Genomic DNA, 13,925 nt, shown 5'->3' with positions numbered 1-13,925 from the left:
TCCCCTGTGATCACAAGAAGCCAAATGAGACTAGGTTCTCCTTTCTCACAAAAAAAGGAATTTTCCTTCACCATTAAGTTCTGAAGCAAAGTTTATGTGAACTCCCAAGTTAAGATACACATATTCTTTTAAGGAGGACTGAGGGGGAATGCAAAACGTTTTAGTTTATCCTGAAGCCATAGTTCTGTTTTCAGAGGATTGGAAAAGAGAATGCAATTTCCAGTCCATTCCCTGCCTTGACCATTTAGCAACACCAGAAGATAATGCAAATCGTTTAATAAGAGAGCCCGTAAATAAATAAGAAATCTGATCAACTTTCTGTCTGTAAATGAAACCAAAATAACATTTTTAACTCTATAATTCCAAAATTCGTAATTTGCCTTGTGAACTTTTTGAGTTTTTATTAGTAAATACTATTATACTTAGCTGAAATAATAGTCTTTTTAAAAGTTTGCTACAATGGCAATAGGTACGTAAAGTCATTTTATAACATCATCCAAGCACATTCTTGGATGTGGATTCAGGATGGATTCCTGAGTATTCTCCTCAGGAGTCATGTTGGTCTTTTTTTTTTTTTTTTTTTTTTTTTTTTTTTGCTGGAGGATAAGATTTCTGGGTGAGATCTGAAAAATGAACCTTGGAAACTTAGAACCCACACTTTTTTTTGTGTAGTGGTATATGAACTTCCTTAAACCCATTTTTTGCCCAGAATCACTTGGTTAATGACAATGTTCCTGTAAAGGTGAATAGTCAGAAATTAAAAAAAAAAAATACCAACCTGAGTAAAACAGTAAAAGCTATTCACGATTCAATTTTTTTTTTGGCAGTTCTAACATATGTATGTTCTATTCAGTGTTTGAAATGATTACATCTCATCTCCCCATACCTTCTACTCCTTGTTAATAAACCATCAAATGCCTTGGCTTTTTGGGAAAACCCAGAAGCCATGCATCTGATTTGGCTTTAAATAGACAAAACAATTTTTAGTTATCCTTATAATACCTAGTAAGACTTGGTTGTTTAACACTGTAAAAATCCCGTTGCTTTTTTTCTACTGGCTGTTGAACCTTATCCTGAAATAGCTGGCGTCAGTCTTGCTTGCCTGCTTGCTTACTTCCTGTCTCTCCACCTTCTGTCCCATCTTAAAGCTAATTAGGAAAAATCTGATTATAAACAGTCCTTATATAAAAATGATCTGTCACTAATGTAGTGTTTTACCAGAACCATCAGCTCATAGGAATATAAGCCCATTGCTTTCCTTAATTATTAGACTACATCTGTATCTTTCATCACTATTTAAATAGCCAAAGAACTCACATAGTCTAGATTTTTCACTTGGACATGGCTTCTTTTTGGACACACCGTAAACTGATAGGACTGTGAGGAGAGTTGGAATATGATGGTTCTGGACACCTTTAGGTAATAACTTCTTCTCCCTACTTTTCTCTCTATCTCTGCTTTGCTCCTTTTCCTGAACCTGCTTTTGGCTTTCCTTCAACTGCTCCTCTGGCACTCTTGTGTGTAAAACAATCACCTACACCCTAGTTATCCCCATTTGTCCTCGTTCAGCATCTTGCAGCCCCATCAACATCATGTCCTCCAAAGCTGCACACTCTAGAAATCTGACGGATCGGCCAAAATTCTTGGTAACGCCACCGGAGGGCTCAGCGCGAAGGAGGACGGCTCACGGCACCGCGGTGAGTAGCCGGTGGGAGCCGCCAGGCGGGTCTGTGCCGTTTCTGTGCAGGGTGGACACCAGCCCCGGCTGCCGTGTGGGTGTCAGAGTGGGAGGTGCCCACACCTGGGTGGTGTCCCCGTGCTTCCTCTCCACTTGGGAGTTGGGCTCCCCATAAAATATGTGAATTTGAGGATGAAAACTATTCTCCGTTCAAGGGCGTGCGTGCGGCTGAAGTACCATATGGGGACCTGTGTACGACTGAAGGCCACGCCAGCACGCTTTTTCATGTTTGCAAGTCAGAAAGCCCCGGAAGGGGGGGTGGGCCTCGAAGGCTGCCTCTGCCTCTGCATTTTATTAAACCATATCCAGGAGCTGGCTGAACTCTAAATGTGATTCACCAAAAAGCAAAATAAAGAATTTTTGTCTGCTTAGCTAATCCAAGGCCCAAATCCTACAATACAGGAACAAAGTATTTTGAAAACACTAGTGATTTGCTAGGTAACGAATTCTTGAAAGCCCACAACTGGGCTGTGTTATAGACTCAAATTTTGCAAGTGAAGAATATAATTTGTACTTGTAATTACTGGCAAGGTGGCTGAGCTAACATGAGTTTTCACCTATAATTTCGTGCCATAAATGCAATGAGGTAACTTGTGTGTCTCTAAGAATCTTTCTTCCTCAAACTGTGTGTTATTTAGTATCTGTTGAAAGAAGTAGATAAGGTTGTGTGGTCTTCTCTTAAAGGATTCCCCAGTCAACCAGAAGATCCCATTGCCTCTCTCACATGGGAATACCACGACCTGTTTAATGAAAGGCTGAACAATTTTTTTTTTTTTAAATCTTAACTTCCCAGGGATTTATAAAGCTGATGGACACTTAAAAGGATTTTGCTTAAATGTTTGAGAATAATTTGAGGGTTGTGTGAGAGCTTGATGGCTTTGCCTCTAGGCAGTTTTCTTCCGAGCCCCAGGCTTTCAGGAATCAGTGTTTAATTCCTGACTGAGCCAGACCTCCAGCCCCACAAGGAGGTCTTGCAAGTGAAGCTTGGAGGTGAAACTACCTTTGATGTCTGGGTAGTTGTTCATCATTAGCACAGGAGCTTCAGAGAGCCTACCTGTGGATAAAAAGCAATAGTTAGAAGAGCTTTGCCCCCAAAGGTTGGGGACTTACTGAAGAGGGAGAAGCACTTAGCAAAGGAAAAGCATCTTGTTATGGATAAAAACACAACCTAACACACCAGGAGGAAAGGATGAGAGCTGACCCTTGGTCAACAGATTAAAGGAGAGGGATTTGTCATCACATGATTCAGAAGCTGCACTTTCTCACCCATTTTAATTTTTTTTGATGCCTTCCTCATCCTGTATTTGATTTATTCATCATCTTTTCACCTCTTTACCAAATATTTAGGCAAATACCTATTTCCAGAAGTGACTCACAAGTCTTTTATACCCCAGAGCTGCCCTGTGGAATTCAGTTGAGCCACCAGCGACCTGTGGTCATGGAGCGCTTGAAAAGTGGCTAGTGAGAATGACAAACAGAATTTTCAATTTAATTTCCTTTTTAAAAATGTTTATAGTAAAAAAAACATGTAACAAAATTTACCATCTTAACTATTTTTAAGTGTACATTTCAGTAGTGTTCACATTGTTGTGCAGCCTATCCCCAGAACTAATTAAATCTTGCAAAACTGAAACTATCCCCACTGAACAACAATTCCCCATTTCCTCCTCTCCCAAACCCTGGCAACCCACCATTTTACTTTCTGTTTCTTTGAATTTGACTACTTTAGACACGTCCTATAAATGGCATCATGCGGCATTTGTCCTTTTATGATTGGCTTATTTCACTTTGCATAATGTCCTTAAGATCTGTCTGTCCATGCTGTAGCGTGTGACAGGATTTCTGTCCTTTTTAAGGCTAATAATATTCCATTGTATGTATGTATGCATATACACACGAACACACACGTACACATATGCCACATTTTGTTAATCCATTCGTCTGCTGGTGGACATTTGAGGTGCTTCTGCCTCTTGAATATGAATAGCACTATGAATAGCCCTGCTGTATACGTGGGTAGCAAATATCTCTTCAAGATCCTGCCTTCAGTCCTTTGGGGTATATACCCAGAAGAGGGATTGCTGGATTTTGTGGTAATTTTATTTCTGATATTTTGAGGAACTGCCATACTGTTCTCCATAGCAAATGCACCATTTTACTTACAGTCCCACCAACAGTATAGAGGGGTTCCACTTCTTCCACATCTTCACCAACACTTGTTATTTTCTGGGTTTTTGTTTATTTTATAGTGGCCAACCTAATGGTGTGAGGTGCTCTCTCATTGCAATTTTGATTTGCATTTCTCTAATGATCAGTGATGATGTTCAACATCTTTTTATATGTTTGTTGGCCATTCACATATCTCTTTTGAAGAAATACCTATTCAAGTCCTTTGCTCATTTTTTAATCTTATTCTTTAATTTGTTTAATCTTTAATTTTTGTGTTGAGTTGTAGGATATGTACATATTCTGGATATTGCATTTTCTGGATATTAATCTCTTATCAGATATATGATTTGCAAGTATTTCTCTTATTCTGTAGTTTACTTTCTTACTCTGTTGATTGTATCCTTTGATGCACAGGAGTTTTTAAGTTTGATGCAGTCCCGTTTGTCTATTTTTGCTTTTATTGACTGTGCTTTTGGTGTCATATCTAAGAAATCCTTCATTACAAATCCAGCGTCATGAAGCTTCCCACTTTTTTTGCAGGAATTTTATAGTTTTAAGCATTAAATTTAGGTCTTTAATCCGTTTTGAGTTTTTGTATATGGTGTAAGGTAAGCGTCCAACTACATTCTTTGGTATGTGGATATCCAGTTTTCCCAGCACCATCTATTGAAGAGACTGTCTTTTTCCCCACTGAGTGGTCTTGGCACCCTTATTGAGGGTCCTTTGACCATGTATATAAGGATTTATTTCAGGCTCTCGACTCCATTGGTCTCCATGTCTCTCTTTATGTCAGTACCACACTGTTTTGATTACTGTAGCTTTGTAGTATGTTTTGAAATCAGGAAGTGGGAGACCTCCGATTTTGTTCTTTGTTTTCAAGATTGTTTTGTCTATTCAGGGTCCCTTGAAGTTTCATATGACTTTAGGATAGATTTTTCTATTTCTGCAAGAAATAATACTGGATTTTGATAGGGGTGGCTTTGACCCTGTAGATCCTTTTGGATAGTATTGGCATTTTAACAATAAGCCTTCTAGTCTGTGAACACAGAATGTCTTCCCGTTTATGTTCTTTTCATTTCTTTTAGCAATGTCTTTTAGTTTTCAGTGTAGAAGTCTTCTGCCTTCTTGGTTAAGTTTATTACTAAGGATTTGATTCTTTTTGATGCTATTATAAATAGAAATGTTTTCATAACTTTCTTTTCAATTTTATTTAATTTTAATTCATTTAGATCTAAACTCAAATGACCAAAATGTGGCTAGTGGCTAACTTATTGGACAGCACAGATGTAGAACATTTCTGTCATCACAGAATGTTCTGTTGGACAGCAGGCCTTGGAGTATCGGTCTATATTGTCTCTCTTGAACGTTATTTGTAGTCTAAACCTAACTCTAATTGTAAAATCAAAGCTTTGGTTTTGTACACTGTACCTTTGTCCTGCTGGTACAGTGTCCGCTGACATATGCACCTTGCCATGTATGTTCCACATTAACCTTGTGGGAAATGTTTATAGGAGAGATTATTGTACAGACCACTGGCTATTAATTCAGATCAGGGGGAGGATGAGGAATGCCTTTACATGTGTGGTACCCAAATAGGTGATTGGTTAACAAGACCAGTAAAAAGACACCTAAAAAAACTAAGAGGGTAAAACCATCTACCTGCCTGAGGATGTCGTCTCAAGTACCGAACATTTTTCTAAACCTCTTTGCCTGTTTCCCTACCCCTTTAAGGTGATTAAAGGGAGGGCAGTTTTAGGAAAGAAAGAATTGGTTCAATGGCACTTTAACTTTTTTTTTTTAATCCAAAAGGAAGGATTATACAGTTCTTTGTAGGTTCTTTCCTTTCCTTCAATTCCTGTCTTGTCAAGACACAGATGATGAAATTCATCCCTGTTTCCTCCATGTCACAAAATTACCCTTCCTGACTTATTTTCCCATTCAGATGTCTCCTTAATTTGACTTCAGCCAAAGTAAAATGTTTTGAGAGAAAGTAAAAAAAAAGCTACTTGAGGTGCTTAACCCCACATTCCCTTGGGAAGAGGCCCTGCCTTCCGCTCTGGCACTGATATGCCAGAGACGTAATTGCCCCCAGTATCGCAGCCAGAAGTGTCCCCTATGCTGGCTGCCACTTCTACCACCAGGGACAACAGCTGCATTCTGAGGCCCCACCTCCCACCTTCTGGAACCAGAAATGGGGGCAAAGGCTGGTCATGCAGCCACAAGTGATAGAGAGCTGACACACATCTTATAAAAGCTCTTTCCTGCCCCAGTCTTCATTTGTTTTATTTAGAAATTCTGGGAAGACACTGAGTATTATTTGATACTCCTGTTTTCCCCGCACCTCTAGCCCAGTCCATCCACTAGGATGCTACTAAGGAAAGTGGAGAGAAGCAATTACAAGGGACACTGAAGGGGAACAAGGGCGGTGGGGGCGGGAGGAAGGTAGAAAGAAGGAAGTTGATGCTTGCACCAGGCAGAAAGGAGAGAAAAAGGGTACACTACCAGCTTCTTGGCCCTGCGGCTAGATAAAATAGATCAAGTTCTGTCCCTTCTCTTGGCCTCTCACAGTCTGCTTTCCTGCAAGGGTCCCACAGAGTAAAGTACTGACAGGTGCTCACACAGGTGCTTCCAGCTAGTATCCAGTCCCATCCCAGGACACTGTTGGCACGTTTTACATACTTAGAATGAGTCTTCCTTGCTCTGTGCGGTTTTTGTTGTTGTTTGTTGTTTTTGTTTCTGTCTTTTTGTCTTGGTTGACTATAGATTACCAAACACTCTGGGTTCCCGTTTGCTCATTTTGACTTAGAAAAGGTATCACCTCCCTGGCTGAATTTCTCATATGCAGTTAAAAAAGGAATGATGTTTTGACACACTCTCCCATTTCAATTTTATCCTTAAGATTGAAAATAGCTAAAATGCTTCACCTTGAACCTGACTCTTCCTTCAAAGGCCATTAGGTGAAAAAGGAATTATTATTATTATTATTATTTTAAAGATTTTATTTACTTGACAGAGAGAGAGATAGGGAGAGAGGGAACACAAGCAGGGGGAGTGGGAGAGGGAGAAGCAGGCTTCCCGCTGAGCAAGGAGCCCGATGCGGGGCTCGATCCCAGGACCCTGGGACCATGACCCAAGCCGAAGGCAGACGCTTAACGACTGAGCCACCCAGGCGCCCCCTAGAAAGGAATTACTTATATAGTATCAGTATAAAGGGAAAAAATGAATTCAGTCTGATGTAGCAGACACATAAATTTAAAAAAAGGCTGAGTACGGTATTTTCCAACATAGGAAAAAAAATGCTAAAGAATTAAAATGGAGGGCAAGGGGGAAATGGAAGTGACTTTTATTTTGATATTTGTGTGGGTTAAACAAGACAATGAGAGATGTTGCCCCAGGTGATTGTGGACACAAAGTAAGTATAGGTGCTTTCTAAGAGTATAAGTGTATTTTTTTTAAACAAATTTAACTCCAGATCAGACATCCAGAACTTTATTATTAGTGTCAGATGATGTTAATTCAGTTATAAGATTCAGGTTTTGAGCTAACAAGGGCTTTTTGTGGGAGTGGAATGGATATAAATGACAAAGGCTGGAAATTTTCCAAAAAGTCACTCTCAATGGGTTGCAGCTCCGCTATCGAATACTGTGAATGGGACTGTCCCACTCATAGCAAAATCTAATTATTGTGTTTTTCTGAACTTAGGCCTATAAAAGAGAGAGGGACAGAGAAAACCTACCCTTCCAGCCCACATCTGGCATTCGGAGAGTGCTATCTCCTTCTCATCCCAAAGCAAGATCACCAGCTCCCTCCCGACTTTGGTAAGAGAAATTTAAGAGGTTGGCTGGGTTGCCCCGTGTGGAAGAAATTGTAGCCTCTGTTCTCTGAAAGCCAACTATTCATTCTCTCCATGCTGTTTAGCATTGACTTAGGGAATAACATTTTTCCTTGTAAGAAAGGAAAAAGGAGGTGGGAATGAGCCTCTAAAGTGAATATTTCTGTGTTTGCCACATAAGAAACAAACACACCAGCTCGGTATCTTCATTTCTTTTCCTTACTGGTGCTGGCGTGCTAGGGCTGTCATGTGATAGAGGAGTGGGGAGGGGAAGGGTCTGGCAAAGCCTGCCCTGGTGACTCCCATTCTCTTTCTGCTGTGTGTTGCCCAGGCTGCCATCCAAATCCTTTCCTCACCTGCCTGGCACACCCAGGCCAACCTCCTCCTTGCCTCTCGGATCAGTCAAAGCTGCCCCTGCTCAGGTCCGGCCGCCATCCCCTGGCAACATCCGCCCTGTCAAGAGAGAAGTCAGAGTGGAACCTGAGAGGAAAGACCCCGAGAGGGAACCCCAGAACGTTGCCAATGAGCCATCACTTAAGGGCAGAACACCTTTAGTGAAGGTGGAAGAAGCCACAGTTGAAGAGGGGACACCTGCCGAGCCAGAGGCTGCTCCTGGTAAGATTCTGTTGCCTTGTGATGCAGTGCGGGTTGTTTGCTCTTCTTGGGGGACTTAGAAATTTTACTCCAAGGTTAATTTTGGGAACTTTTCCTACGTGCGATTTTCTTACGTATAAAGAAAGAAATATCCAATCAAAAGCCTATCGCTGGAGCCACAGCATATTAATTCAGATCTGACTTATGAATCCTTTTATTGACCGAGTCCAGTTTTTCACAAAATGTGGTGTTCAGAGCACCTGCCTCAGGATTACTTGTATTAGTCACTGCTGTGTAACAAATCAGCCTAAAACTCTGCAGCTTATAACAACAGTTATATGACACAGATCCTTGGGTCAGGAGTTTGGAAGCAGCTTAGCTGGGTTGTTGGAAGATGATGCACACACATGGCTGAGCTCCATTTCATGGCACATGAACCTCTCCGTAGGGTTGCTTGATGTCCTCAGTCTGTCTGCTGGACTCGCTTGCTGGTTTCCCCCAGAGAATGTGATCTGAGAGAGCGCCTCACAAGGAATTCACATCTTTTATGCCTAGTCTCAGAAGTCATACACACAGAAGTCACAATTTCTTCATATTCTGTTCATTAGAAGCAAGTGACTACGTTCAACTCATACTCAAATGAATGGGATTAGTCTCGCCCTTTTAGAGTGAAGATCTTCAAAGAGTTTATGGAAATAGTTTTAATTTACCACTTCTGTAATGTTTCAAAGTACAGAGCCCTGGCCCTGTCTTAGACCTACTGAATCCAGGTATGTGGTGGATCCAGGGACTCTGAAAGACACTAAGCTCATCAATCAATTCCTGTGCAGAATTGTCAGATAAAATGCAGAATGGCCAGTTATCTTGTGTTTAGTGGAGTTGAAGGACCACCAGCTAGCCTATGGTGCTTGACAGAGGTCAGAATTTGTTCCAAAAGACCCAGTGGATCTCGTCTCTGCCAGGCTAAACCAGATGCTTTTTAGAAGTTTAGAATCACCTGGAACCAGGAGTTCAATATTTTTTGTTGAAAATTGTCTTCATTCAAAAGTTTTCCCCTTGAGACTTAATTTGAAGATGTGGGCAGGGACAGAGAAAGAATAGATAATTCAAGACAAGTGACAGTGTTGTTGGACAGTAGAAGAGTCCAATATTTATTTGCATGGAAAGAGAGAGAAGAGAAAGGCCAAAAAGTGTCCTGGGGGCAAAGAAAAATGCATTAATCTTGAAAGGAGGGTCTATAATACCAGAGATCACACCTCCCAGCGCAGCATCTACGTGGGACTCCTGGCCACGTAGAGTGGCTCTCTAGGCTATTTCCTGAATGCGGATAAGGTCAGAGGACTTATACTGCCATCTTGCATCTTGGCATCGGGACAGACCACGGAGGCCCAAATGGGTAAGGAATACGAGTGCCGGCTCCTGAAGAGGCCCTTGACTCCTCCCATCTCAGACCTGGAGACAGCTCTAGGTAGACAAAAAGGGACTTCTTCATCTTCATCGGGTGTCATCTTCCCAGCCTGAATCTGGGCTCATGGCAAGGATGCTGAGGATGGTCATAGAAAGGCTTTGGTCCACTAGTAATGAATAGTCACTAAAGAGAAGGAATTTTTTTAAGTGTAATGAAAGACAAATGGAAGATCTCATCTTCTTTTTGCTCAGAGTATAACTTCCCACAGAACCTAAAGTGAGGCTCTATACTGAGTACACATTTGATATATGTTGTTAACTGATTAACTTGTATAAAAATAAGACTTGGTGACAGAGTGTCAGCTTTGTTGGATGTCTCACTTACACACGTACCTTTTTGTTATCTGTTGCTTGGTTACAAATAGAATACAGTGAAACCGTGAGAACACACAGTAATAAACATTCCCTTTTCTTTTATAATGATGAATTCTAGGCCTCGGGTGTGGGGAATGCTAGTTTTTGTTTTGTTCTTTGGGTTTTGTTTCCAATTGGTTTTCTTCCTGTACCTGTTTGTACAGCTGCTTCAGCCCCAGCCCCAGCATTGGCCCCCGTTCCAGCGCCGGTCCCAGCCCCAGTGTCAGCCCCAGCCCCAGCGTCAGCCCCAGCCTCGCCATACACTGTGACTGCCGCCACTTCTCCCAAGACCTCCGCAGGTACCACTGACCCAGAAGAGGCCACGAGGCTGCTAGCTGAGAAGAGGCGGCTGGCCCGAGAACAGAGAGAAAAGGAGGAAAGAGAGAAGAGGGAGAAGGAAGAGCTGGGAAGGTAAAGGGAATGACCATTGCTCAGTGAGCAGGGCCATCCTGGGGTTACCTTGGATTAAGTCTTCAGTCTGAGAGACAAGAGGTGGTGGTAGTGATGAAGGGGAATGGACTAGTTGCTTCAGAATCATGCCTCTGGCCACTAAGTCATTTTTTAAAATCACATTTTCCTACTCTAATGACAGTACAACACTGATGGAGAAAGGTTTTAAAGAAAGAAAAAAATCTATGCATAATCTTACCAGTTTTCAGTAATTGGCAAAGTGGATTTTGGGTCTCTGAACAGTGTAGGGGTTTATACACGTACATAAATATGGACACACACACAGACATCTGTTTATGTAATTCTAACCACAGTAGAGGTACAATTGTACAGTCTGATTTTTTTTTTTTACTCAACATATTTCTAATCTCCGTATTTCCTCATTATCTTTCTAATAATCATTTTAAAGCTGCATAGTAAAAGCTTGTGTTTTCTTCCCGATAGAACTCTCAGGGAGTAGCTGGGAGAGGTAGTTCAGTGCCCCATGATTGCCTGCTGGGCAGGATGCTAGGGACAGTTGGCTTAGTTGGCCTCCTCCTGCAGCTAATAAAACCAATTTGTCAAGGACATTGTTCTTCAGACAAGCAGAATTGCATCTCTGGGGAGGATCGCAGCTCCAGTGCTGGGCAGCAAGCTTGGACATTGATCACAGCTACACTTGATCACAGCAGGGAGCTTACATAGTCTGTCTTCGTCCTGCCCTTGTAACAGAACATTGTAACCTTTATTAATTGGCAAAGATTTCCGGGGGGGGGGGGGGTGTTCAAATTCATTACTAAAATGTTCCATTATTGGATAAAACTAGTCTTAGCCTTTAAAGATAGTTAAATTGCACATCCTTTCACAAAACAAAGCTCTCCTCAAAATATTAGCGGTTGCATTTACCTTCTGTTTACCACGACGCAACGTGAGGCTGGGGAAATGAGGACGAAGAGAGGGTGGCTTCTCATTTTGTCCCCAAAGCATGCTGAGCGTGGCCCGTGGAGATTTTCCTCAGAACAGACTGCCCAGGCCGCAACCACAAACTCGAGGCTCTCTTCAGGGAGCTCCCCCCCACCCCCCGAGTGTATCTCTGCTTTGTGTGTCTCATTTTCCAGACAAAAAAGAGAGGAGCTGGCGCAGAAGGTGGCGGAGGAGCGGGCTCGGCGGGAGGAGGAATCCCGCCGGCTGGAGGCCGAGCAGGCCCGGGAGAGGGAAGAGCAGCTGCGGCGGCAGGCGGAGGAGCGGGAGCGGCGCGAGCGCGGGGACCAGGAGCGCGCCCAGAAGCAGGTAGGCGCCCGCCCGGCCGGGGCCCGGCCCGCTCAGAGCGGAGGAGAGCGCCCAGCGCGCGGCATGCCGGGACAAGGCCCCCGCGCCTCGTGTGCGCATGCGCGCGCTCGCATCCCGCACCTGCCCCGTGGACCCCCGAGCCTCCGCCTCCGGACGGATGCGGGCGGCCGACCGGCCTGAAGCACAGGCTCACTTCTTGTTTCCAGAAGGAAGAAGAAGCTCGCCTTCGTGAGGAAGCAGAGAGGGTTCGGCAGGAGCGAGAGAAGCATTTCCAGAGAGAAGAGCAGGAGCGCCTGGAAAGGAAAAAGGTGACCGCGTCTAAAACAGAGCCTGGGATGCTAATTGTAACTTCTTCCCCAGACTTGAAGCCCCAAGCCCAGGAGACTGGCTCACCGCTCTCAGAAAGCAACTGTGTGCTGCCCATTCCAGATAAACTAAAGTAGCTCCCAGGATTAATCATTTCGTCCAAAGAAATCTGTCTTCATAGTAAGCCCCCACCAAAAACAGTTCCTTCCGATTCATGTGGCTTAAGTCAGTTCCAGCTTGATGTGAATAATGCCAATTAAGTTGAAGCAGTGGGTATTATAATTGCCCACAGTAACAGACGTGTTAGGAAGACCCATTTGCCTAGTCAGTGAAATGTGCCAGGCTCGCCTTCTTTCCCTCTCTGACCCCTTTGCACAATTCTCCCTTTCTTGTAGCGACTCGAGGAGATTATGAAAAGAACCAGGCGAACAGAAGCTACAGATAAGGTACTGAGGTGCCATTTTTAAACTATTCTTAATAGCTTTTTTTTCTTTACTTTCACTTGTAACTTTAACATTAAAAAATCTTTTTTTTCTTTTTTTTTTGGTAGAAAACTGTTGATCAGAGAAATGGAGATATAACCAAGGGAGCTCTCCCTGGAGGAACAGGTATTTATTTCAGTGAATTCAAACAAATTCAAATATAGAATTTTTGGATTGACTCCCTAGAGATGAAGATATTCATTGACTTGGGGGAAAAACGGTACTCATTGACTTACAGAAGCTTAGGTGTGTGTCATCTAGTCCACAGATTTTCGCCTTATGTAAAACTCTCACATTTCTGGCAGATGTTTTTTCACATTTGTTTATACTCTGTGTGCTTAATATTTTAAATCATGTTACATTACAAATATCCGTATTTGTGAATATATGTTTGTATATATCTATGTGTATATAGATATATGCCTATAGAGAGAGATATGTACACGTCTGAATATATACACACGATTAGAAGAATTTTCTTTGTGTTATAAAATTAAATTTCATTTATCATTTATTGTCTGCTAAAGTAGCATGTATTTGTATTTGCTCTTAAGGACTCTAAACTTAACACATTTTGACAACTTGTATTTATGGCAGTTCTCACAAAAGAATTTATACCCTTTTAACTTCTGATTTCAGAATAGAGTTAAAATTAGAAATTAGTTGAAATTTCATTAGAAAGTTGTTGATACTTATAGGCTTTGGACAGAGATGATTAATTTCTTGGTGATTTTAAACCAAATTTGCTTGAAATAAAATGTACCTTAGTGTGTTAGTACCCAAATTCAATTATTTATTAAATGGTCTCTTTGTGTTAGGTGCCTCCTGCATACATTTTCTTTCTTTAATTTCCACTGCAGCCTTGTGAGGTAGAACTGCTTTATCTTGAAGTCAGCAAGCATTTTGGGAGACCTGTCACGTGCCAGACCTTGTTGCAGGTGCTGGGATTCAGTGTGAACAGGCCAGGCCAGGTCCCTTCCCCCGAGGAGTTCTTCACTCAGGTGGCAGACCCAGCTCATACAGCTGGAGTCCAAGCTTATGATTCTTCTGTGATCCCATGTGGTCTTCATGATTGTACATACAGGTGGTTGGTAGACAGCTCATCATGCACTCTTCCTCTTTCCTCATCTGCAATGTCAATATAACAAGAAAGCACCAGAGATACCTCACTTTCCTTTGCTGTTTTTTTCTTGCAAGACTAAAGATGAATTGAAATGATTTATTTGAAAAAAAATTTTCTCTGTAAACTCTAGAGGTTTTCAAA

At 42.2% G+C, this 13,925-nt stretch overlaps 1 protein-coding gene across 9 annotated transcripts in view; it reads left to right on the top strand.

Moving 5' to 3' along the window:
- MAP7 (microtubule associated protein 7) overlaps window positions 1-13,925 on the top strand; it is a 168,033-nt gene that overhangs the window by 141,753 nt on the left and 12,355 nt on the right. For all 9 annotated transcript variants that reach the window (XM_073893979.1, XM_073893984.1, XM_073893983.1 and 6 more), the window contains 8 exons: window positions 1,570-1,697; window positions 7,610-7,725; window positions 8,071-8,354; window positions 10,319-10,565; window positions 11,702-11,873; window positions 12,080-12,181; window positions 12,575-12,625; window positions 12,730-12,787. In XM_073893979.1, the coding sequence (XP_073750080.1) occupies window positions 1,570-1,697; window positions 7,610-7,725; window positions 8,071-8,354; window positions 10,319-10,565; window positions 11,702-11,873; window positions 12,080-12,181; window positions 12,575-12,625; window positions 12,730-12,787 (1,158 nt within the window). The remainder of the gene's footprint in view (window positions 1-1,569; window positions 1,698-7,609; window positions 7,726-8,070; window positions 8,355-10,318; window positions 10,566-11,701; window positions 11,874-12,079; window positions 12,182-12,574; window positions 12,626-12,729; window positions 12,788-13,925) is intronic.

Source organism: Callorhinus ursinus, unplaced genomic scaffold, assembly GCF_003265705.2.
Source record: "Callorhinus ursinus isolate GAN/ISIS: 27379988/994484 unplaced genomic scaffold, GSC_fseal_2.0 scaffold6, whole genome shotgun sequence".
NCBI lineage: Eukaryota > Metazoa > Chordata > Mammalia > Carnivora > Otariidae > Callorhinus > Callorhinus ursinus.
The sequence above is the reverse complement of the archived record's forward strand: the minus strand, read 5'-3'. Positions and strand labels throughout refer to the sequence as shown.